The sequence below is a fragment of the Hyla sarda genome, chromosome 1 (genome assembly GCF_029499605.1).
Source record: "Hyla sarda isolate aHylSar1 chromosome 1, aHylSar1.hap1, whole genome shotgun sequence".
Classification (NCBI taxonomy): Eukaryota; Metazoa; Chordata; class Amphibia; order Anura; family Hylidae; genus Hyla; species Hyla sarda.
The window spans coordinates 593,813,565-593,838,219 of record NC_079189.1 but is presented as its reverse complement, the minus strand read 5'-3'; the positions used below and the strand labels follow the sequence as shown (position 1 = coordinate 593,838,219).

Genomic DNA, 24,655 nt, shown 5'->3' with positions numbered 1-24,655 from the left:
TTGCATGTCCCGCCGATGCCCGATTCCCTCACCGTCCTCGGGTTGCATGTCCCGCCGATGCCCGATTCCCTCACCGTCCTCGGGTTGCATGTCCCGCCGATGCCCCATTCCCTCACTGTCCTCGGGTTGCATGTCCCGCCGATGCCCGATTCCATCCTGGTGACCGCGCTCTTTATGGTCCTGCAGCGTCCTTATCTGTCACTGTGCGCCTCAACGCAACATCACTCGTCAGTCAGTGAAAGATAAGGACGCTGCAGGACCATAAAGAGCGCGGTCACCAGGATGGAATCGGGCATCGGGGGGACATGGCGTGACGGCGGCAGGACTATGGTCCCACAGTTCAATGATTTAAAGCGCCCCCTTTAAATCATTGAACTAAAGTGGCTTCTGCGGGGCCAGAAACAGTCTATCAGCGTTTAACACGCAGATAGACTTTAAGCTAAAAATTTTAGTCTAAAATATGGGTGTTATACGCCGATAAATACGGTATAAGGGATGACCGGTCTCTACAATGCATTAGAGGATAAGATAATCATCGCTCTCTGCAGGGACCCCCAGTGATCAAATGCAGACTGCAAAAGGAACCTGACCTTAGTTTAGACCCCTGATGATCCCTGGCACCATCCAGGGGAGAAACGTTTGGGACACAGTTTTGTTAAGCACATTTGTGGTCACTCCGGATATACACCCTGTTCCAAATTATTATGAAAATTCTATTTAAAGGGGTACTCTTAAAGGGGTATAAACTGTTCCGAACGCTGGAGCCAGGTGCTCGTGATCTCATAGCCCCGCCCTCTCTTGACGCCACACCCCCTCATGACGCCACACCAGGCATTGCTGCGGCTGTGCTTGGCTAATGCGCATGTCGTCTACCTCACTGAGGTTGACGCCCCCTTATACAGTTCTATGGGAGAGGCGGGGATGCATGAACACTGCATCTCCGCCTCTCCCATAGAGATACATAGGGGGGGGGGGGGGGCATGTCGGCCACGGCGTCATGCTGCGGCCAACACGCCTCCTGCACGGGAGAACTGGGGCCCCGTACAGAAGATCATGGGGGGTCCCAGCATTCAGAACCCCCCCCGATCAGACACTTATCCCCTATCCTGCTACAACGCTTTAACATAACCCGGACTGATCATTATCCCTTGGAGATAAAGACAGCAAGAGATCTTAAAATCTATGAGGAATTGCTAAAGACAAAATTTGCAATACATTTTAATTTTCTATTCTAAAACACTTCACACCATCCTACTATCCTATGACTCCAAAAGAACTGACCTTCCAGACTCTGAATCCAGTGGATCATCAGTGAAAGTGTCTGCATTAAAATCCAGGGGTTCGGCATCCTGGAGGAGCTCTATCCGATCGCGCTCTGTTCGGTTATTTGACCGCGTGTACTTTGATGCTGAAAGGTTACAACATGTGATGAGAAAAGATGGATGGAAATGTATAAAAAAAACAAGATAAAAAGAATAAAATTTATGGCTCTTAGAAGACAAAAATGCTGAGGAGAAGTGTTTACATGCAACGTCAAGCTTTATATTTAGTGTCTTTTCTTTTGCTATGCATTACCTAAAGCAGTACTTCCCAACCAGGGTGCCCCCAGCTGTTGCAAAACTACAACTCCCAGCATGCCACTGTTATCATTATGGGCAAAAAAAAAAAAAACTCATACCTGCCACATCAGCTAAAACAGGTGAGCACAAGGCATACACAAGAACCTCTACATTAATGTTTCCCAACCGGTGTGCCTCCAGCTGTTGCAAAACTACAACTCCCAGCATGCCACTGTTATCATTATGGGCAAAAAAAAAAAAAAACTCATACCTGCCACATCAGCTAAAATAGGTGAGCACAAGGCATACACAAGAACCTCTACATTAAATGTTTCCCAACCGGTGTGCCTCCAGCTGTTGCAAAACTACAACTCCCAGCATGCCCGGACAGCCAACGGCTGTCCGGGCATGCTGGGAGTTGTAGTTTTGCAACAGCTGGAGGCACACCGGTTGGGAAACACTGACCTAAAGAATGTACTGACACAGATGGGGACGGCTGTGATAGCCCTGCTGGCAGCTGACTGTTATGTGGTGTATTAGGCATTTTGGGGGAGATTTAGCAAAACCTGTGCAGAGGAAAACTTGCCCAGTTGCCCATAGCAACCAATCAGCTCGCTGCTTTCATTTTCATGAAGGCCTGTGAAAAATGAAAGAAGCGATCTGATTGGTTGCTATGGGCAACTGGGCAACTTTACAACTGGGCAAAGTCTATACAAGGAAAAATAAATAAGAATGTGCCCCCCCCCCATATTAATACCCAATGAAAGCAATGCTCCTACTTACATCGGCTGGTGGTCATCTCTGTGTACGTCGGCTCTGTCGGCTCAGGGTTTGTGTTCCTGTTTCGGCTGGGATCTTCCCTGTTACTGGAATAACGCTCCTTCCACTCCTGCAAAAGTACGCCAAAAAGACACGTAAGTGATTGGTCTATGGATGGTATGCAAAGTCACATCACGTGTTTAAAGGGGGTACTCCACTGGAAAAAAAAAAAAAATTTCATCAACTGGTGCCAGAAAGTTAGACAGATTGGTAAATTACTTCTATTTAAAAATCGTAATCCTTCCAGTACTTATCAGCTGCTGTATGCGCCACAGGAAGTTCTTTTCTTTTTGAATTTCCTTTCTGTCTGACCACAGTGCTCTCTGCTGACACCTCTGTCCATGTCAGGAACTGTCCGGAGCAGGAGAGGTTTGCTATGGGGATTTGCTCCTACTCTGGACAGTTCCTGACATGGACAGAGGTGTCAGCAGAGAGCACTGTGGTCAGACAGAAAGGAAATTCAAAAAGAAAGGAACTTCCTCTGGAACAAACAGCAGCTGAGAAGTACTGGAAGGCTTAAAATTTTTAAATCGAAGTAATTTACAAATCTATTTAACTTTCTGGCACTAGTTGATTTAAAAAAAAAATAAAAAATAAAAAAGTTTTCCGGTGGAGTACCCCTTTAACCTCTTAAGGACCCATGACGTATGCATACGTCATGAGTCCCGGTCCTGCGATATAACGCGGGGTCACACGGTGACCCCGCATCATATCGCGGTGGGCCCGGCGTCATAGTGAAGCCGGGACCAGCCTCTAATAGCGCGCGGCACTGATCGCTGTGCCGCGCGCTATTAACTCTTTAGCCGCGCGTTCAAAGCTGAGCCGCGCGGCTAAAAACGAAAGTAAAAGTGCCCGGCTAGCTCAGGGAGCTGTTCGGGATCGCCGCGGTATAATCGCAGCATCCCGAACCGCTGTAGCCCAGGAGGAGGTCTTCTTACCTTCTCCTGTGCTGTCCGATCGCCGAATGAATGCTTCAAGCCTGAGATCCATTCCTATGGAGATGGATCAATCAGTGTAAAAGATCAGTACATGCAATGTTATAGCCCCCCCTATAGGAGCTATAATATGGCATAAGAAAAGTGTAAAAAAAATCATTAACCCTTTCAATTATCCCTTCCCCTAATAAAAGTTTGAATCACCCGGCATTTCCAAGAATAAAAAAAACATTATGTAAATAATAATAAAAATAAACATATGTGGTATCGCCGCGTGCGGAAATGTCCGATTTATAAAAATATACCGCTTTTTAAACTGCTCGTTCAATGGCGTATGCGCAAAAAAATTCCAAAGTCCAAAATAGCGCATTTTTGATCACTTTTTATACCACAAAAAAGTGAATAAAAAGTGATCAAAAAGTCTGATCAGAACAGAAATGGTACTGCTAAAAACTTAAGATGACGGCGCAAAAAATGAGTCCTCAAAGCGCCCTGAACACAGAAAAATAAAAAAGTTATAGGGGTCAAAAGATGACCATTTTAAACGTATAAATTTTCCTGCATGTATTCATGATTTTTTTCGGAAGTGATACAAATTCAAACCTATATAAGTAGGAGATCCTTTTAATCGTATGGACCTACAGAATAAAGATAAGGTATCATTTTTGACAAAAAATGTACTGCGTAAAAACAGAAGCCCCCAAAACCTACAAAATAGTGTTTTTTCATCAATTTTGTCGCACGTTGATTTTTTTTCCCATTTCACCGTAGATTTTTGGGTAAAATGACTAATGTCATTACAAAGTAGAATTAGTGACGCAAAAATTAAGCCATTATATATAATTTTAGGTGAAAATTTTTAAGAGTTATGATTTTTTAAAGTTAAGGAGGAAAAATTGAAAATGAAAAAACGGAAAAAGCCTGGGTCCTTAAGGGGTTAAAGCGTACCTGTCAGATCCCACCAAAAAAAAAAAAAAAAAAAAAAAAAACAATAATATTATGTTACTCAGTACCTAATCCTGACCATGTACATCTAATTTTCAGAAATCCTGTGATCGGAAGGGGGCATGTCCCTCCTTGTGGTGGTGGGAGTTCATTGGTGTGTGGTGTGGGGGAGGGAGGGGGCGTGTCTCTCCTGTGGTGGTGGGAGGAGCCGTATCTCTACCTTGTGGTGGTGGGAAGTGATTGGTGTGTGGTGGGAGGGGGCATGTCCCTCCTTGTGGTGGTGGGAGTTCATTGGTGTGTGGTGTGGGGGGGCGTGTCTCTCCTGTGGTGGTGGGAGGAGCCGTATCTCTACCTTGTGGTGGTGGGAAGTGATTGGTGTGTGGTGGGAGGGGGCATGTCCCTCCTTGTGGTGGTGGGAGTTCATTGGTGTGTGGTGTGGGGGAGGGGGGGGCGTGTCTCTCCTGTGGTGGTGGGAGGAGCCGTATCTCTACCTTGTGGTGGTGGGAAGTGATTGGTGTGTGGTGGGAGGGGGCATGTCCCTCCTTGTGGTGGTGGGAGTTCATTGGTGTGTGGTGTGGGGGAAGGGGGGGCGTCTCTACTGTGGTGGTGGGAGGAGCCGTATCTCTACCTTGTGGTGGTGGGAAGTGATTGATGTGTGGTGGGAGGGGGCATGTCCCTCCTTGTGGTGGTGGGAGTTCATTGGTGTGTGGTGGGGGGGAACGTGTCTCTCCTGTGGTGGTGGGAGGAGCCGTATCTCTACCTTGTGGTGGTGGGAAGTGATTGGTGTGTGGTGGGAGGGGGCATGTCCTTCCTTGTGGTGGTGGGAGTTCATTGGTGTGTGGTGTGGGGGAGGGGGGGCGTGTCTCTCCTGTGGTGGTGGGAGGAGCCGTATCTCTACCTTGTAGTGGTGGGAAGTGATTGGTGTGTGGGGGCATGTCCCTCCTTGTGGTGGTGGGAGTTCATTGGTGTGTGGTGGGGGGGGAACGTGTCTCTCCTGTGGTGGTGGGAGGAGCCGTATCTCTACCTTGTGGTGGTGGGAAATGATTGGTGTGTGGTGGGAGGGGGCATGTCCCTCCTTGTGGTGGTGGGAGTTCATTGGTGTGGGGGAGGGGGGGTTTGTGTCTCTCCTGTGGTGGTGGGAGGAGCCGTATCTCTACCTTGTGGTGGTGGGAAGTGATTGGTGTGTGGTGGGAGGGGGCATGTCCCTCCTTGTGGTGGGAGTTCATTGGTGTGTGGTGTGGGGGGGGGGAACGTGTCTCTCCTATGGTGGTGGGAGGAGCCGTATCTCTACCTTGTGGTGGTGGGAAATGATTGGTGTGTGGTGGGAGGGGGCATGTCCCTCCTTGTGGTGGTGGGAGTTCATTGGTGTGTGGTGGGGGGACGTGTCTCTCCTGTGGTGGTGGGAGGAGCCGTATCTCTACCTTGTGGTGGTGGGAAGTGATTGGTGTGTGGTGGGAGGGGGCATGTCCCTCCTTGTGGTGATGGGGGAGTGTCCCTCCCTTGTGGTGGTGGGAGGTGATTAGTGTGTGGTGGAAGGGGGTGTGTCCCTCCCTTGTGGTGGTGGGAAGTGATTGGTGTATCTGCTCATGCAGCCTTGTCCATGAATCATCTCTTGTCCATGATTCATGGACGAGCCTGATCCTGCTTCACAACTACTTAGTGTCCCAGTAGGTATGGGGACCCCTAATGGTGGGATTTTCAGGAGCCATTTTATTAAATATTAAAAAAAAATATTAAACAACCATATTACAAAAGGTCTTTAATTTTCGTTAGTAACAACATCTAAAGTTTTTAGATCTGACAGTGGCCATTTAAAATAAATTTTTTTGCAGAAATGCTGTAAAGTAAATTTAACTGCTTACACAAAATAGAAATGGCTAAAATACTGCAATAGGGGTTTCTGATTTGATAAATAGTCAATGACACTTCTGTGAAATCCCACTGTCCACTCAGGAAGCAACACTGACAATTTCACATGCTGTTGTGCAAACAGAACAGACAACAGGTGGAAATTATAGGCAATTAGCAAGACACCCCCAATAAAGGAGTGGTTCTGCTGTTGATGACCACAGACTATTTCTCAGTTCCTATGCTTCCTGGCTGACGTTTTGGTCACTTTTGAATGCTGGCGGTGCTTTCATTCTAGTGGTAGCATGAGACGGAGTCTACAACCCACACAAGTGGCTCAGGTAGTGCAGCTCATCCAGGATGGCACATCAATGTGAGCTGTGGCAAGAAGGTTTGCTGTGTCTGTCAGTGTAGCGTACAGAGCATGGAGGCGCTACCAGGAGACAGGCCAGTACATCAGGAGACATTGAGGAGGCCAACAACCCAGCAGCAGGACCGCTACCTCTGCCTATGTGCAAGGAGGAGCAGGAGGAGCACTGCCAGAGCCCTGCAAAATGACCTCCAGCAGGACACAAATGTGCATGTGTCCACTCAAACGGTCAGAAACAGACTCCATGAAGGTGGTATGAGGGCCCGACGTCCACAGGTGGGGGTTGTGCTTACAGCCTAACACCGTGCAGGATGTTTGGCATTTGCCAGAGAACACCAAGATTGGCAAATTCGCCTCTGGCGCCCAGTGCTCTTCACAGATTAAAGCAGGTTCACACCGAGCACATGTGACAGACGTGAGAACATTCTGCTGCCTGCAACATCCACCAGCATAACTGGTTTGGCGGTGGGTCAGTAAGGATGTGGGGTGGCATATCTTTGGGTGGCCGCACAGCCCTCGATATGTTTGCCAGAGGTAGCCTGACTGCCATTAGGTACCAAGATGAGATCCTCAGACCCCTTGTGAGACCATATGCTGGTTCGGTTGGCCCTGGGTTCCTCCTAATGCAAAACAATGCTAGACCTCATGTGGCTGGAGTGTGTCAGCAGTTCCTGCAAGAGGAAGGCATTGATGCTATGGACTGGTCCACCTGTTCCCCAGAACTGAATCTGATTGAGCACATCTGGGACATCATGTCTCATTCCATCCACCAATGCCACGTTGCACCACAGACTGTCCAGGAGTTGGCGGATGCTTTAGTCCAGGTCTGGGAGGACATCCCTCAGGAGACCATCCACCACCTCATCAGGAGCATGCCCAGGCATTGTAGGGAGGTCATACGGGCACATGGAGGCCACACACACTACTGAGCCTCATTGTGACTTGTTTTGAGGACATTACATAAAGTTGGATCAGTCTGTAGTGGGGTTTTCCACTGTGATTTTGAGTGTGACTCCATATCCAGACCTCCATGGGTTGATAAATTTGATTTCTATTGATAATTTTTGTGTGATTTTGTTGTCAGCACATTCAACTATGTAAAGAAGAAAGTATTTCATACGATTAGTTCATTCATTCAGATGTAGGATGTGTTATCTTCGTGTTCCCTTTATTTTTTTGAGCAGTGTATATTAGCCAGAGTGGAGTGGCTTTAAAGAATATCTTTTTCAATCAGGATGAACTGAACACGTTCTGGGTCTATATGATCATTGTGGTACCACCACCGTCCTGTGATCTGCATACAGTCGTCATAACATGAGTGAAGGAAAGTTCTATATAGGACACTCGTGCTTACCCTTCTGCGTGTTTCTCCATCCTCAAGTCTCTGACGTTTTCTTTTCTCTAGAATAAGAGGTAACATTACGTCATATGTTTCATATATTAGAGTAAATAGTCCTTAAAGGTAGATGTAGGCACAGGCTTGCTGATCGTGCCATAAGGAGGAGCTCTACCAAGTTGCGAGACATCTCTTACAATATTTTACATATCTCTCGTTCGTGTCGGTCCGTGTCCCTCCCTCCGCGCCTCCCTCTCTCTCTCTCTCTCTCGTGTCCCTCCCTCCGCGCCTCTCTCTCTCTCTCGTGTCCCTCCCTCCGCGCCTCTCTCTCTCTCTCGTGTCCCTCCCTCCGCGCCTCTCTCTCTCTCGTGTCCCTCCCTCCGCGCCTCTCTCTCTCTCGTGTCCCTCCCTCCGCGCCTCTCTCTCTGTCGTGTCCCTCCCTCCGCGCCTCTCTGTCGTGTCCCTCCCTCCGCGCCTCTCTCTCTCTCGTGTCCCTCCCTCCGCGCCTCTCTCTCTCTCGTGTCCCTCCCTCCGCGCCTCTCTCTCTCTCGTGTCCCTCCCTCCGCGCCTCTCTCTCTCTCTCGTGTCCCTCCCTCCGCGCCTCTCTCTCTCTCTCGTGTCCCTCCCTCCGCGCCTCTCTCTCTCGTGTCCCTCCCTCCGCGCCTCTCTCTCTCTCTCGTGTCCCTCCCTCCGCGCCTCTCTCTCTCTCGTGTCCCTCCCTCCGCGCCTCTCTCTCTCTCTCGTGTCCCTCCCTCCGCGCCTCTCTCTCGTGTCCCTCCCTCCGCGCCTCTCTCTCTCTCTCGTGTCCCTCCCTCCGCGCCTCTCTCTCTCTCTCGTGTCCCTCCCTCCGCGCCTCTCTCTCTCGTGTCCCTCCCTCCGCGCCTCTCTCTCTCTCGTGTCCCTCCCTCCGCGCCTCTCTCTCTCTCGTGTCCCTCCCTCCGCGCCTCTCTCTCTCTCTCTCTCGTGTCCCTCCCTCCGCGCCTCTCTCTCTCTCGTGTCCCTCCCTCCGCGCCTCTCTCTCTCTCTCGTGTCCCTCCCTCCGCGCCTCCCTCTCTCTCTCGTGTCCCTCCCTCCGCGCCTCCCTCTCTCTCTCGTGTCCCTCCCTCCGCGCCTCCCTCTCTCTCTCGTGTCCCTCCCTCCGCGCCTCTCTCTCTCTCGTGTCCCTCCCTCCGCGCCTCTCTCTCTCTCGTGTCCCTCCCTCCGCGCCTCTCTCTCTCTCGTGTCCCTCCCTCCGCGCCTCTCTCTCTCGTGTCCCTCCCTCCGCCTCTCTCTCGTGTCCCTCCCTCCGCCTCTCTCTCTCGTGTCCCTCCCTCCGCCTCTCTCTCTCGTGTCCCTCCCTCCGCCTCTCTCTCTCTCTCTCGTGTCCCTCCCTCCGCCTCTCTCTCTCTCTCTCGTGTCCCTCCCTCCGCCTCTCTCTCTCTCTCTCGTGTCCCTCCCTCCGCCTCTCTCTCTCTCGTGTCCCTCCCTCCGCCTCTCTCTCTCGTGTCCCTCCCTCCGCCTCTCTCTCGTGTCCCTCCCTCCGCCTCTCTCTCTCTCTCTCTCGTGTCCCTCCCTCCGCCTCTCTCTCTCTCTCTCGTGTCCCTCCCTCCGCCTCTCTCTCGTGTCCCTCCCTCCGCCTCTCTCTCTCTCTCGTGTCCCTCCCTCCGCCTCTCTCTCGTGTCCATCCGTCTCTCTCTCTCTCTCGTGTCCCTCCATCTGTTGTGTCCGTCTCTCTCTTGTCCCTCCGTCTCTCGTGTCCGTCCGCCTCCCTCTCTCTCGTGTCCGTCCGCCTCCCTCTCTCTCGTGTCCGTCCGCCTCCCTCTCTCTCTCTCTCGTGTCCATCCGCCTCCCTCTCTCTCCTGTCCGTCCGCCTCCCTTCCTCTCTCTCTCGTGTCCGTCCGCCTCACTCCCTCTCTCTCTCTCTCTCTCTCGTGTCCGTCCGCCTCACTCCCTCTCTCTCTCTCTCTCTCTCGTGTCCCTCCCTCCGCGCCTCTCTCTCTCTCGTGTCCCTCCCTCCGCGCCTCTCTCTCTCTCTCGTGTCCCTCCCTCCGCGCCTCTCTCTCTCTCTCGTGTCCCTCCCTCCGCGCCTCTCTCTCTCGTGTCCCTCCCTCCGCGCCTCTCTCTCTCTCGTGTCCCTCCCTCCGCGCCTCTCTCTCTCTCGTGTCCCTCCCTCCGCGCCTCTCTCTCTCTCGTGTCCCTCCCTCCGCGCCTCTCTCTCTCTCTCTCTCGTGTCCCTCCCTCCGCGCCTCCCTCTCTCTCTCTCGTGTCCCTCCCTCCGCGCCTCCCTCTCTCTCTCTCGTGTCCCTCCCTCCGCGCCTCCCTCTCTCTCTCTCGTGTCCCTCCCTCCGCGCCTCCCTCTCTCTCTCTCGTGTCCCTCCCTCCGCGCCTCCCTCTCTCTCTCTCGTGTCCCTCCCTCCGCGCCTCTCTCTCTCTCGTGTCCCTCCCTCCGCGCCTCTCTCTCTCTCGTGTCCCTCCCTCCGCGCCTCTCTCTCGTGTCCCTCCCTCCGCCTCTCTCTCTCGTGTCCCTCCCTCCGCCTCTCTCTCTCGTGTCCCTCCCTCCGCCTCTCTCTCTCGTGTCCCTCCCTCCGCCTCTCTCTCTCTCTCTCTCGTGTCCCTCCCTCCGCCTCTCTCTCTCTCTCGTGTCCCTCCCTCCGCCTCTCTCTCTCTCTCTCTCTCTCGTGTCCCTCCCTCCGCCTCTCTCTCTCTCTCTCTCGTGTCCCTCCCTCCGCCTCTCTCTCTCTCGTGTCCCTCCCTCCGCCTCTCTCTCTCTCGTGTCCCTCCCTCCGCCTCTCTCTCTCTCTCGTGTCCCTCCCTCCGCCTCTCTCTCTCTCTCGTGTCCCTCCCTCCGCCTCTCTCTCTCTCTCGTGTCCCTCCCTCCGCCTCTCTCTCTCTCGTGTCCCTCCCTCCGCCTCTCTCTCTCTCTCTCGTGTCCCTCCCTCCGCCTCTCTTTCTCTCGTGTCCCTCCCTCCGCCTCTCTCTCTCGTGTCCCTCCCTCCGCCTCTCTCTCGTGTCCATCCGTCTCTCTCTCTCTCTCGTGTCCCTCCATCTGTTGTGTCCGTCTCTCTCTTGTCCCTCCGTCTCTCGTGTCCGTCCGCCTCCCTCTCTCTCGTGTCCGTCCGCCTCCCTCTCTCTCTCTCTCGTGTCCATCCGCCTCCCTCTCTCTCCTGTCCGTCCGCCTCCCTTCCTCTCTCTCTCGTGTCCGTCCGCCTCACTCCCTCTCTCTCTCTCTCTCTCTCTCTCTCTCTCTCGTGTCCGTCCGCCTCCCTCCCTCTCTCTCTCTCGTGTCCGTCCGCCTTCCCCTCTCTCTCTCGTCCGTCCGCCTCCCTCTCGTGTCAGTCTGTCTCTCTCTCGTGTCGTGGGCAGGAAGAGGTTAACATCACACAATTTTACATAGACGTTTATTTTGAGCCCATACCTCTTCTTATCAGCTCCTTCCCCTCATCAGTCAGATCAGATGTCATGTCATTGTCTCCCATAAATTGTTGAAATCCAAGCAAATTCAAGCAGCGCGTCCCCAAACTGAGAGAGGAAGAGAATAATTCATTGGGATAAAGCTGCAAGAGGATGGAGAGCTGTATTCACATGCTGCTTCCCTGTATCTGTACAGCTGCACATACAGTAAGGATTTCATATGGTTGTTAAAGGGGTACTCCAATGGAAAACAATTTTAATTTTTTTCAAATCAACTGGTGCCAGAAAGTTAAACAGATTTGTAAATTACGTATATTAAAAAAATCTTAATCTTTCCAGTACTTATCAGCTGCTGTGTGCTCCACAGGAAGTGGAGTTGTTATTTTCTCTCTGACCACAGTGCTCACTGCTGACACCTCTGTCCATGTAAGGAACTGTCTGTATCAGGAGAGTTTTACTATGGGGATTTGCTTCTACTCTGGAGAGTTCCTGACATGAACAGAGGTGTCAGAAGAGAGCACTGTGGTCAGACAGAAAAGAACAACTCCCCCTGTAGTATACGGCAGCTGATAAACAATGATAAGTACTAGAAGGATTAAGATTTTTTTTAATAGAAGTAATTTACAAATCTGTTTAACTTTCTGTAGACAGTTGATATGAAAAAATGTTTTTCCCCCACTGGAGTACCCCTTTAACTGTGTCGGGTGCTGCCTCAGTCTAGGAAACACTGTTTTTCCAAGAAGGTGACGTCACACCACGCCCCCTTCAGTCACGCCCCTTCCCATAGACATGAATGAAGGGGGCGTGGGCCCTTTTCAGGGTCTGAAGCAGCACCCGGCACAGGATGCCAGGTGCTGCACGGAGATCGCGAGGGGTCCCAGTGGCGGGACCCCTGCAATAAGACATCTTATCCCCTTATCCTTTGGATAGGGTAGGAGATGTCTAAGGCCGGAATACCCTTTTAATGGGAAAAATTCTTCATGTGTGAAAGGTAACCAAAGTGTGTCATACCACTAGATCCCACAGGAAGCTGAGATATCCGAGTTGTTTGACAGGATCCAAATTGTGGCAAGCAGAATTTCGTTACACTTACTAACAATTTAGTGCCTATAGGTTAGGGTTCCCAAACCTGTAGCAATCCAGCTGGTGCTAATAAACTACAACTCCTAGTTATAGTTCTGCAATAAAACAGCAGCATTTCCCAACCGTGTGGCTCCTTAGCTGTTGCAGAACCACAACTCCCATCATAACCTGACAGTATGACCAGAATGGGAATTTAAGTTTTGCAACAGCTGTAGCGCCAAAAGTTAAGAATCACTATAAGGGTAGGGTCCCATGTAACAGATCCGCAGTGTACTTTATCCTGCGGATCCGCCGATGACCCAGCCCTATAGTGTGCCTCCTGCTGTCCCCGTCTACTTGTAGCAGCAATCCACCGCTTCAAGACGACACACAGGGACCTGCAAGTTGCTGCGACTATGTGCGGTGTACTCACACATGGCGGCCGCTGTCGGTCTAGTTCAGGGAGTGGCCTTGATGTCTGAGTACACCGCGTGGAGACTTTCAGGTCTTTGTATGTCTGCTCGTAGCGGCGGATTGCCACTGTTTTGGATGCGTTCCAAGTGACCACTCTAGGTTGATGTCCTGCTCCAAATTAGGTAATATGTGCACAGAGAAAAACACATTGACAAACAATTGAGTCAAAATGGTTCTCTACAGCGTACACACAAGATATATCCTTCAGTAGGACATAGCACATTGTGTAAGCATTTTAATTGGTTAGCAGACTACTTTACGTAAGCATTGTATCATAGTTTCTCTATGCCAAAAGGGGATGGTCACACAGGGCGTACATAGTACAGGATGCAACCACCATCTCAGAAGAATGATCTTCATTTTGTATCTATTAGGGTGTATTCACACGGCCGTCTATCCCTGTTTTTTTTATCCCCGTTTCGGTTCCGTTCTTACGTAAATGGATTAAAAACGATTTTTTTAAAAATCCCATTTTTGTCAATGGGATTTTTTTACAATCCGTTTACATCCGTTTGTACCAGTCTGCACTCAATTCTGTTCTTTTGACGGCAGAAAAAAAAAAAATGGCACATGCTGTGTTTTTTCTTCCTTCAAAAAAAAAAAAAAAAAACAGATACAGAAAATGTAACATTGAAGCCTATGGAAAACAGATGAGCCTTTAAAGTCATATGTTCACATCCATTTTTTTTCAATCTGTTTTTTGATCCATTTTTACTTTTGAGAATGCTTAGGTAAAAAAAAAATATATATATATATATATATATATATATTTTTTTTTTTGGGGGGTTTATTAACTGAACAATAAGATCCAAACGGATAACATCCGTTTACATCTGTTATTGTCCGGTTTTTAAGTCCCTTTTTTTGACGGTAGAAGAACGGGATCGGGTATAGACGACCGTGTAAACGCAGCCTTATCCATAACACCGCTATGAGCAGACAGGCACAGGAGCCACACTATAGGGTCGGGTCATTGGCGGATCCGCAACGTAAAATACGCTGCGGATCCGTTCCGTGTGATCCCACTCTAAAAACTTGTAATGTGATGACCCTTCAAACATCTCCCTACATATCAGCTTCATGGTTGGGGTGGACCCAGTTACAATTGAATTATATTGAAAGTTTTGATTAAAATATACTTCTGCCCTGTAAGTTAAAGGTGAACTCTGGTGGAAAACATTTTTAATCAACTGGTGCCAGAAAGTTAAACAGATTTGTAAATGACTTCTATTAAAAAATCTTTATCCTTCCAGTACTTATTAGCTGCTATATACAACAAAAGTTATTTTCTTTTTGGATTTATTTTTGTTTCTGTCCACGGTGCTCTCTACTGACACCTCTGTCTGTATCAGGAACTGTCCAGAGCAGGAGCAAATCTTCATAGCAAACCTATACTGCTCTGGACAGTTCCTGATACGGACAGAGGTGTCAGCAGAGAGCACTGTGGACGGGTAAAAGAAATCAAGAAAAGAAAGGAACTTTCTCTTTAATATACAGCCGCTAATAAGTACTGGAAGGATAAAGATTTTTTTAATAGAAGTAAGTTACAAATCTGTTTAACTTTCTGGCACCAGTTGATTAAAATAAATAAATAAATGTTTTCCACCGGAGTACCCCTTTAAAACAAGAAAAAAAAAAAAAGGACTTTTATTGGACTTTCCTCGCTTTCTTTCTTGAGACATAGCACTGTTTATCTTACCTGAAATAGGTGGCGATACAAAGAATGACCACCAGCATGGGGTAATATATGTAAAAGCCATCAGCGATCAGCGGCAAGACCCTTAATGATCCCATAATCTGTGGGGGAAAAGATAAGAATGAAAAAGGATGACATTTCTAACAAGGCATTTACATGGGACTTGCAGGTCAGGGGACGTCTTGTACTCACTGACGTGTAGGCCGTCTGCTCAGAGTTTTGGTGGGATATTGACCCGTCCATGTGAGTCAGACCCAAGAAATTCAAGCATAAAGGAGGAGTCAATCGGCAAAACAACCTAAAGGAAGAAAAGTAAAGAGAGGATTGTTATACTAAATGTGGTTTAGAAATTGTTACAATTCCCCGGAGAAGACTGGACGAGACTCTGGACCAGTGTTTCCCAAGTGGATTGCCTCCAGCTGTTGCAAAACTACAACTCCCAGCATGCCCGGACAGCCGTCAGCTGTCCGGGCATGCTGGGAGTTGTAGTTTTGCAACAGCTGGAGGCGCCCCGCTTGGAAAAAAAACACTACTCTGGACTGTGTCATTCCAGGTTTTTACAAGTCTTAATGAATTGCTGCCCGATGCTTTTGACTTTGGTCCGGTGAATCTTAATGTTGAGTCACTCGCCTGTAATTCAGAATCATCTGATGTGCTAAGGAGTCACAAAACAGTCCCAATAGTTAAAGTCAGAGATGCCTTGCCCAATTTTTATCTGTTCAGGTCTAATGTATTTCATGTCTTCAGGACCACACACACAGACAGTTGTGACATTTTTAGTACATTTTATAATAATAATTGTCAAAGCCCAGTTAGTGAGGGTTGGTTAGAGGACAAGAAGAGTGCTATCAGACAGGAGAGAGCACAGAGGAGCGCTATCAGACAGGAGAGAGCACAGAGGAGCGCTATCAGACAGGAGAGAGCACAGAGAAGTCCTATCAGACAGGAGAGAGCACAGAGGAGTGCTATCTGACAGGAGAGAGCACAGAGAAGTCCTATCAGACAGGAGAGAGCACAGAGGAGTGCTATCTGACAGAAGAGAGCACAGAGGAGTCCTATAAGACAGGAGACAGCACAGAGGAGCCCTATCAGACAGGAGAGAGCACAGAGGAGCGCTATCAGACAGGAGAGAGCACAGAGGAGCGCTATCAGACAGGAGAGAGCACAGAGGAGCGCTATCAGACAGGAGAGAGCACAGAGGAGTGCTATCAGACAGGAGAGAGCACAGAGGAGTGCTATCAGACCGGAGAGAGCACAGAGGAGTGCTATCAGACCGGAGAGAGCACAGAGGAGTGCTATCAGACCGGAGAGAGCACAGAGGAGTGCTATCAGACAGGAGAGAGCACAGAGGAGTGCTATCAGAAGGGAGAGAGCACAGAGGAGTCCTATCAAAAGGGAGAGAGCACAGAGGAGTCCTATAAGACAGAGAGACAGAACAGAGGAGTGCTATCAGACAGGAGAGAGCACAGATTAGCACTATCAGACAGGAGAGAGCACAGATTAGCGCTACCAGAAAGGAGAGAGCACAGGGGAGCGCCATCAGACAGGAGAGAGCACAGAGGAGTGCTATCAGACAGGTGAGAGCACAGAGGAGTGCTATCAGACAGGAGAGAGCACAGAGGAGTGCTATCAGAAGGGAGAGAGCACAGAGGAGTGCTATCAGACAGGAGGGAGTACAGAGGAGCGCTATCAGACAGGAGGGAGTACAGAGGAGCGCTATCAGACAGGAGGGAGTACAGAGGAGCACTATCAGACAGGAGAGAGCACAGAGGAGTGCTATCAGATAGGAGGGAGTACAGAGGAGTCCTATCAGACAGGCGAGAGCACAGACTCATTGATTAGTCTTATGCAGAGTGCAGTGCTTGGCAATATTCAGAAGTCCCATAGACAGAGTGAGAAGAAGGGTGGCCGACCCTGTGCGCTGCCACTCCATTAACTTGGGCAAAGATTTGTTCTCTATTCTTGTAATATGTCAGGAGCCCGGCAGTCAGGACCCAACAATCAGTTAGTCCACAGGATAGGGGATAACCTAAAATATTTAGGTAACCTCTTTAAGCAGTTTACATGTCCCTATAGTTTTATTCTTCAGCCAGATGTGAAGGGGCTCAGAGTGTACCTTGTGCAGTCCAATATGGCTTCCAAAGAGTCTTGTGCACAAGTCACATTCTAACAGATAGCACCCATGTATGAGGAGACGCCAAGCTTTATAGAGCCAAGTCAGCAGCTGGACTCCCCAGCATGCACCTTATGTCTCCCAACGTCACATCAGCTGGAGAATTAAACTATAGAGAAACTTAGATGACCGAAAGGAAAAGAATTTAGAGTGAAGCCACTGGGACAAGAAATAAATATGAAGGTTATAAGATATTCTGTCACACCAGACTATACGTCTCATGTGAGAATCAGCGGCATATTTCAGAACAAAAAACACATAGGGGGAGATTTATCAAAACTTGTCTCCAGTTATTAGAGCAGGAAAAATACGTCTCGGCCATTACCTGAGAGCTCTGACAAGCACAGTGCAAGTGGATATTAGAACTTAGAAAACCCTGACAAGCTATGCTGCAGAGAGAGTGTGTATGTGTGTGTGTATATGTGTATGTGTGTGTGTATGTGTGTGTGTATGTGTGTGTGTATGTGTGTGTGTGTGTGTGTGTATATGTGTATGTGTGTATGTGTGTGTGTATGTGTGTGTGTATGTATGTGTGTGTGTATGTGTGTGTGTATGTGTGTGTGTGTATGTGTATGTGTGTATGTGTGTGTGTGTATGTGTGTGTGTGTGTATGTGTGTGTGTGTGTGTGTGTGTGTATATGTATATATGTGTATGTGTGTATGTATGTGTGTGTGTATATATGTGTATGTGTGTGTGTATGTGTGTATGTATATATGTGTATGTGTGTGTATGTGTGTGTGTGTATGTATGTGTATGTGTGTATGTGTGTGTGTATGTGTGTGTGTATGTGTGTGTGTATGTGTGTATATATGTGTGTGTGTGTGTGTGTATGTGTGTGTGTGTGTGTGCGTGTGTATGTGTGCATGTGTATGTGTGTATGTGTGCATGTGTATGTGCGTATGTGTGCATGTATGTGTATGTATATATGTGTGTGTGTGTATATGTGTGTGTGTATGTGTGTGTATGTGTATATGTGTGTGTATGTGTATGTGTGTGTGTGTGTGTGTGTGTATGTGTATGTGTATTTATATATGTGTGTGTGTGTGTGTGTATGTGTGTGTGTGTGTGTGTGTGTGTATGTGTATGTATGTGAGTGTGTATGTATGTGTATGTGTGTATGTATGTATGTGTATGTATGTATGTATGTGTGTGTATGTATGTGTATGTGTGTATATGTGTGTGTACGTATGTGTGTGTGTACGTGTGTGTGTATATGTATATATATATATATATATATATATATATATATATATATATATACACACATACATACGCACAATGCAGCATAGTCTGCTGCATTGTGTAGAGTGTTTCCAATTCACAAGAGCCCCTGTAGTAAATTTAGTAGTAAGTCCATGAAAGGACAGGCAATCCTCTAAAGACCAAGATGGGCCCCATATACTTACATCCCGCTGAACAGGAGGCTGTATGCGTCCGTTTGGTGATGGGAAGCAAAATAGTAATAGTTAAACACCCGGATCCTGAAGACTGTAGAATAAACACAGATACTCAAGAAGAATATGGTGAAGAAACAGGCCACCTGAAAGAAGCAAGGACACAAAATGGTCTTAAGCAAAATCTGCACAATATCAAGCAAAGTCTGTGATTATATGTAGTTTTAAACTAGATTGACACATTATGGTTTATTAATTGTATTTGGGAATCTCTTTATTTTTATAAATACCATTAAAAGATATGTGTGTATTATATATATATATAGATAGATAGATAGATAGATAGATATAGATATATATATTAGTAGATTTGAGTAGCCGTATTAGCCCAGTGATACAGATGCAAATCAAAACATTTTGCAGTATCTTGTACAGTGATCCCTCAACTTACAATGGCCTCAACATACACTAGTTTCAGCATACAATGGTCTTTTCTGGATCATTGTAACTTGAAACCAGACTCAACATACAATGCTATGGAATCTGCGAAACGTGTCAATGGCTGGAAGAACGGACCAATCAGAATGGACATTTCACTGGTAAAACCTGTGTATTCCTAAAGTGCATGCACTGACTGGTGTCTGGTAGCGCCCCCTACAGTACAGGGAGGTATTACATGTTCTGTACTACTCTTTACCTGTATTACTGAAGTGCATGCACTGACTGGTGTCTGGTAGCGCCCCCTACAGTACAGGGAGGTATTACATGTTCTGTACTCTTTACCTGTATTACTGAAGTGTATGCACTGACTGGTGTCTGGTAGTGCCCCCTACAGTACAGGGAGGTATTACATGTTCTGTACTCTTTACCTGTGCCAGAGTTAGCTGCTCCTTTGGACATCAGGTAAGGGCGGCTCCATTTTACTTTTTTTTATTTTGCGTGTTCTGTACAGGACATTGAAGAAGCTTCTTTCCTCTATATAGACCAGTGTTTCCCAAAGAGGGTGCCTCCCCAGCTGTTGCAAAACTACAACTCCCAGCATGCCCAGACAGCCGAAGGCTGGGAGTTGTAGTTTTGCAACAGCTGGAGGCACCCTGGTTGGAAACACTGAAATAAACAGTGATTTACAGCTCCCAGCAGATCTTTCTTACTTTTATATGTAAGGATTTGCTTTATCTATATTAGTTATCTACTTATTTTTCTTTAATCCTCACTTTTTCCTATTTTTGGATGACATTTTGATGGCTTCAGAACCAATTACCAGGTTTCCATAGAGTTATGGTCCCAACATACAATGGTCCCAACATACAATGGTCGTCCCGGAACCAATTAATATTGTAACTTGAGGGACCACTGTAACACCTTTTTTATTGGACTAACAGAGACAAGCTTTCGGGATTCCTCCCGTTATCAAGTCTATATACCCACGATAGGTTCTCTTTAAAGGAGACAAAGCTGTTTTCACAATTCACCCTAAAGATAATGGGGGATTCTGGAAGAAGTGTTGGCACATCCTAGCAATATTCTAATCACTTACTATGGTTGGAAAACCCCATAAATGGATCATCCCATTTCTAGGACGATAAAATAAAGGGGTTCTCCAGTGTTTTTTTTTTTATTTATTTATTTTTTTTTATTCATACTATATGGCCTGGCTGCAATAACAAAAATTGCAAACTTTAAATCTTACCCCCTTGCCGGGCCGATACTGGTCTCGTGTTTTTCAGCTCAGGTCTTCTCCTGCATTATGTAATAGGCCCAAGTCTTCTTTCTGGTGCCCGAGGCCCCTTACATCACAAAGCCATTTAGCGTATCACATACCAAAGCGGGATGCCGCTGCTGCAGCCAGCGATAAGCTCAACAGTGTGTTGGCACCAGAATGCGAAGAAGACAGGGGGCCAGATAGTGGGAGAGCAAAATCGGCGCCCCGGGGGAAAAGGCGGGAGGTAAGATAAGGTTTGTTGTTTTTGTTGTCGCAGCCCGAGCATATTCAGCCTTTAAAAATTGATAGCCTATCTTTAGAATAAGCGATCAATATTATAAAATCGGCAGGGACTTGACTCAGACACCACTGCCGTTCAGCTGTATGAAGGGGCTGTATGTTTAAAGGGGTACTCCGGTGCTTAGACATCTTATCCCCTATCCAAAGGATAGGGGATAAGATGCCTGATGGCAGGAGTCCCGCCGCTGGGGACCCCCGTGATCTTGCACGCGGCACCCCGTTTGTAATCAGTCCCCGGAGTGTGTTCCCCCGGAGGGCCTGTGACAGCAACCAAGCCCCCTCCCGTAGGCTTGCATTGAGGGGCGGAGCGTGACGTCACACGGGGGCGGAGGCATGACGTCACACGCCGTCGACCCTGTGGTCGCTGGTAATCAGACCCGGAGTGAACACGCTCCGGGGACTGATTATAAACGGGGTGCCGCGTGCAAGATCACAGGGGGTTCCCAGCGGCAGGACTCCCGCGATCATGCATCTTATCCCCTATCCTTTGGGTAGGGGATAAGATGTCTAAGCACCGGAGTACCCCTTGCTCATCTCCTCCAATTGCTGTACTATTTGTACCAGCGGTGCGAGATACTGCAGCATTGTCTGGTTCACTAGAAAGGTACAACACCGCAGCAAATAGTACAGAGACTGCAAGTAAAGGCAGAGGAAAACATGTAAAAGGCTGCAGCATTTGCATATAAACGAGCCCCTCTATGCCGATGGCACCCAATGGCATCCTGCAAGGAGTGATGATGATTGCGGTGTCTAAAATGCAAGGAATCCATACAGGTTAGCTTAGCAGAGCTGTTCGGGACCACTGCGGTAAAATTGCGGCATCCTGAACAGATGAGAGGACAACGGGAGGTGCCTTACCTTCTTTCTGGCTGTCCGATCGGCGTTTGATTGCTCCAAGTCTGAAATCCAGGCTTGAGCAATCAAGTGTAGAAAACACTGATCAATGCATTCCTATGGCAATGCATTGAACAGTGCCTGTAATCAGTGTATGCAATGTTATAGCCCCTAGAGGGGGCTATAACACTGCATAAAAAAAGTAAAAAAAAAAAAAAAAAGAAAAAGGTTAATAAATGTGATTTAACCCCTTCCCTAATAAAAATCAGAATCACCCCCTTTCCCATTTAAAAAAAAAAAGTGTGTAAATAAAAATAAAAACAACAAGTAGTATCGCCACGTGCGTAAATGTTCAAACTATAAAAATACGGTATATTGTTAATGAAACTGCAAGGTCAATGTCGTACGCGGCAAAAAAATCCAAAGTCCAAAATAGCGTATTTTTGGTCACTTTTTATACCATAACATTTTTTTATAAGAAAACTATCAAAAAGTCCGATCAAAACAAAAATGGCGCAAAAAATGAGCCCTGTTCGTAGAAAAAATAAAAAAGTTATAGGGGTCAGAAGATGATAATTTTAAACGTATACATTTTCCTGCATGTAGTTATGATTTTTTCCAGAAGTGCGACAAAATCAAACCTATATAAGTAGGGTATCATTTTAACCGTATGGACCTACAGAATAAAGAGAAGGTGTAATTTTTACCGAAAAATGTATTACGTAGAAACGGAAGCCCCCAAAATTTACAAAATGGTGTTTATTTTTCAATTGTGTCGCACAATGATTTTTTTCCCCCGTTTCGCCATCGATTTTTGCAAAATTGAAAGGGTTATGATTTTTAAAATGTAAAGAGGAAAAAACGAAAGTGCAAAAACTGAAAAACGCCCAGTCCTTAACCCCTTAAGGACTCAGCCCATTTTGGCCTTAAGGACTCAGACAATTTAATTTTTACGTTTTCATTTTTTCCTCCTCGCCTTCTAAAAATCATAACTCTTTTATATTTTCATCCACAGACTAGTATGAGGGCTTGTTTTTTGCGCGACCAGTTGTCCTTTGTAATGACATCACTCAGTATATATTAAAATGTATGGCGCAACCAAAAAACACTATTTTTGTGGGGAAATTAAAACGAAAAACGCAATTTTGCTAATTTTGGAAGGTTTCGTTTTCACGCCGTACAATTTATGGTAAAAATGACGATTGTTCTTTATTCTGAGGGTCAATACGATTAAAATGATACCCATTATTATATACTTTTATATTATTGTTGCGCTTAAAAAAAAATCACAAACTTTTTAACCAAATGAGTACGTTTATAATCCCTTTATTTTGATGACCTATAACTTTTTTATTTTTCCGTATAAGCGGCGGTATGGGGGCTCATTTTTTGCGCCATGATCTGTACTTTTTTTTGATACCACATTTGCATATAAAAAACTTTTAATACATTTTTTATAATTTTTTTTTTAATAAAATGTATTAAAAAGTAGGAATTTTGGACTTTTAAATTTTTTTTTCGTTCACGCCGTTCACCGTACGGGATCATTAACATTTTATTTTAATAGTTCGGACATTTACGCACGCGGCGATACCAAATATGTCTATAAAAAATGTTTTTTACGCTTTTTGGGGGTAAAATAGGAAAAAACGGACGTTTTACTTTTTTATTGGGGGAGGGGATTTTTCACTTTTTTTTTACTTTTACTTTTACATTTTTTTAATTTTTTTTTTTACACTTGAATAGTCCCCATAGGGGACTATTCATAGCAATACCATGATTGCTAATACTGATCTGTTCTATGTATAGGACATAGAACAGATCAGTATTATCGGTCATCTCCTGCTCTGGTCTGCTCGATCACAGACCAGAGCAGGAGACGCCGGGAGCCGCACGGAGGAAGGTGAGGGGACCTCCGTGCGGCGTTATGAATGATCGGATCCCCGCAGCAGCGCTGCGGGCGATCCGATCGTTCATTTTAATCGCGAACTGCCGCAGATGCCGGGATCTGTATTGATCCCGGCACCTGAGGGGTTAATGGCGGACGCCCGCGAGATCGCGGGCGTCGGCCATTGCCGGCGGGTCCCTGGCTGCGATCAGCAGCCGGGATCAGCCGCGCATGACACGGGCATCGCTCCGATGCCCGCGGTTATGCTTAGGACGTAAATGTACGTCCTGGTGCGTTAAGTACCACCTCACCAGGACGTACATTTACGTCCTGCGTCCTTAAGGGGTTAAAGGGGTATTCCAGGCAAAAACTTTTTTTATATATATATCAACTGGCTCCGGAAAGTTAAACAGATTTGTAAATTACTTCTATTAAAAAATCTTAATCCTTCCAATAGTTATCAGCTTCTGAAGTTTTCTGTCTAACTGCTCAATGATGATGTCACGTCCCGGGAGCTGTGCATGATGGGAGAATATTCCCATAGGAACTGCACAGCTCCCAGGACGTGAGTCATCAGAAAGCAGTTAGACAGAAAACAACAACTCAACTTCAGAAGCTAATAACTATTGGAAGGATTAAGATTTTTTTAATAGAAGTAATTTACAAATCTGTTTAACTTTCCGGAGCCAGTTGATGTATAAAAAAAAGGTTTTTGCCTGAAATACGTAAAGATACGTTTGAATGTCGTAACCCCCCCCCCCCAAGAAAGCCTCTTCTTACCTCAATGTAAATATAATTGTAGGTTCTTTCAGCTTGTTGTATGAACACAGCGAAGAGAGACAGGACCGGACTTGTGCTGAAGAACGTGCACTCAGACCACACCACGACAGCAGAGAAGATCACCAGGACCACAGCCAGGATCCGAGAACACCAGGGGCGCAACAAACACTCCCAGTACCACTCTGTGCAGGAGAAGAGACGCTCATCACATCACATGACATTTAACCCATCCCAAACCCAAATATTCCCTGGTGGGCACTGGCACTGAAAATTTTCAAAGCCTGTATCACAGTGTTTCCCAACCAGGATGCCTCCGGCTGTTGCAAAACTACAACTCCCAGCATGCACGGACAGCCAACGGCTGTCCGGGCATGCTGGGAGTTGTAGTTTTGCAACAGCTGGAGGCACACTGGTTTGGAAACACTGCTGTAACATCTTCTGTCATCACTACTGTTGTGATCACTTGTCGAGATAGTGACCAACTTGAAGGAAAGAAAGTCCTATACCCACCACCATCCTTCATAGTACCATAATAAGCACCATACTGGTGACGTTTAAAGCAACCTATGACCCAACCATACGCATTGGCTATACAAACGCACTGGAGGGTACACTAGCTGTTTAAAAAAAAAAAAAAAAATACATTCCTGTACAGAGAACTAGAGATGAGCGAACTTACAGTAAATTCGATTCGTCACGAACTTCTCGGCTCGGCAGTTGATGACTTTTCCTGCATAAATTAGTTCAGCTTTCCGGCGCTCCGGTGGGCTGGAAAAGGTGGATACAGTCCTAGGAGACTCTTTCCTAGGACTGTATCCACCTTTTCCAGCCCACCGGAGCACCGGAAAGCTGAACTAATTTACGCAGGATAAGTCATCAACTGCCGAGCCGAGAAGTTCGTGACGAATCGAATTTACTGTAAGTTGGCTCATCTCTATAGAGAACAACAAAGTTCAAATGCTCAAAGTTCAATCTTTTGCATTAAAGGGGTACTCTACTGGAAAACATTTTTTTTATTTTTTTTTTTATATCAACTGGTGCCAGAAAGTTAAGAGATTTGTAAATGACTTCTATTTAAAAATATTAACCCTTCCAGTACTTATCAGCTGCTGTATGTTCCAGAGAAAGTTCTTTACTTTTTTTTTTTAT

At 47.0% G+C, this 24,655-nt stretch overlaps 1 protein-coding gene and 1 long non-coding RNA gene across 4 annotated transcripts in view; one reads left to right on the top strand and one right to left on the bottom strand.

The window, feature by feature from the left end:
- Nucleotides 1-1,281: 1,281 nt before the first annotated feature.
- The window catches only part of LMBRD2 (LMBR1 domain containing 2), a gene marked incomplete at its 3' end in the record, with an annotated part of 58,936 nt that continues 35,562 nt past the window's right edge, over nucleotides 1,282-24,655 (bottom strand). For all 3 annotated transcript variants that reach the window (XM_056546503.1, XM_056546492.1, XM_056546483.1), the window contains 8 exon segments: nucleotides 1,282-1,408; nucleotides 2,343-2,448; nucleotides 7,831-7,877; nucleotides 11,207-11,310; nucleotides 14,438-14,535; nucleotides 14,627-14,732; nucleotides 18,015-18,148; nucleotides 23,507-23,688. In XM_056546503.1, the coding sequence (XP_056402478.1) occupies nucleotides 1,282-1,408; nucleotides 2,343-2,448; nucleotides 7,831-7,877; nucleotides 11,207-11,310; nucleotides 14,438-14,535; nucleotides 14,627-14,732; nucleotides 18,015-18,148; nucleotides 23,507-23,688 (904 nt within the window).
- LOC130295630 (uncharacterized) lies at nucleotides 2,338-23,660 on the top strand. The gene is made up of 3 exons (XR_008848940.1): nucleotides 2,338-2,473; nucleotides 7,711-7,889; nucleotides 23,529-23,660. It is a non-coding gene; the product is annotated as an uncharacterized LOC130295630 (long non-coding RNA).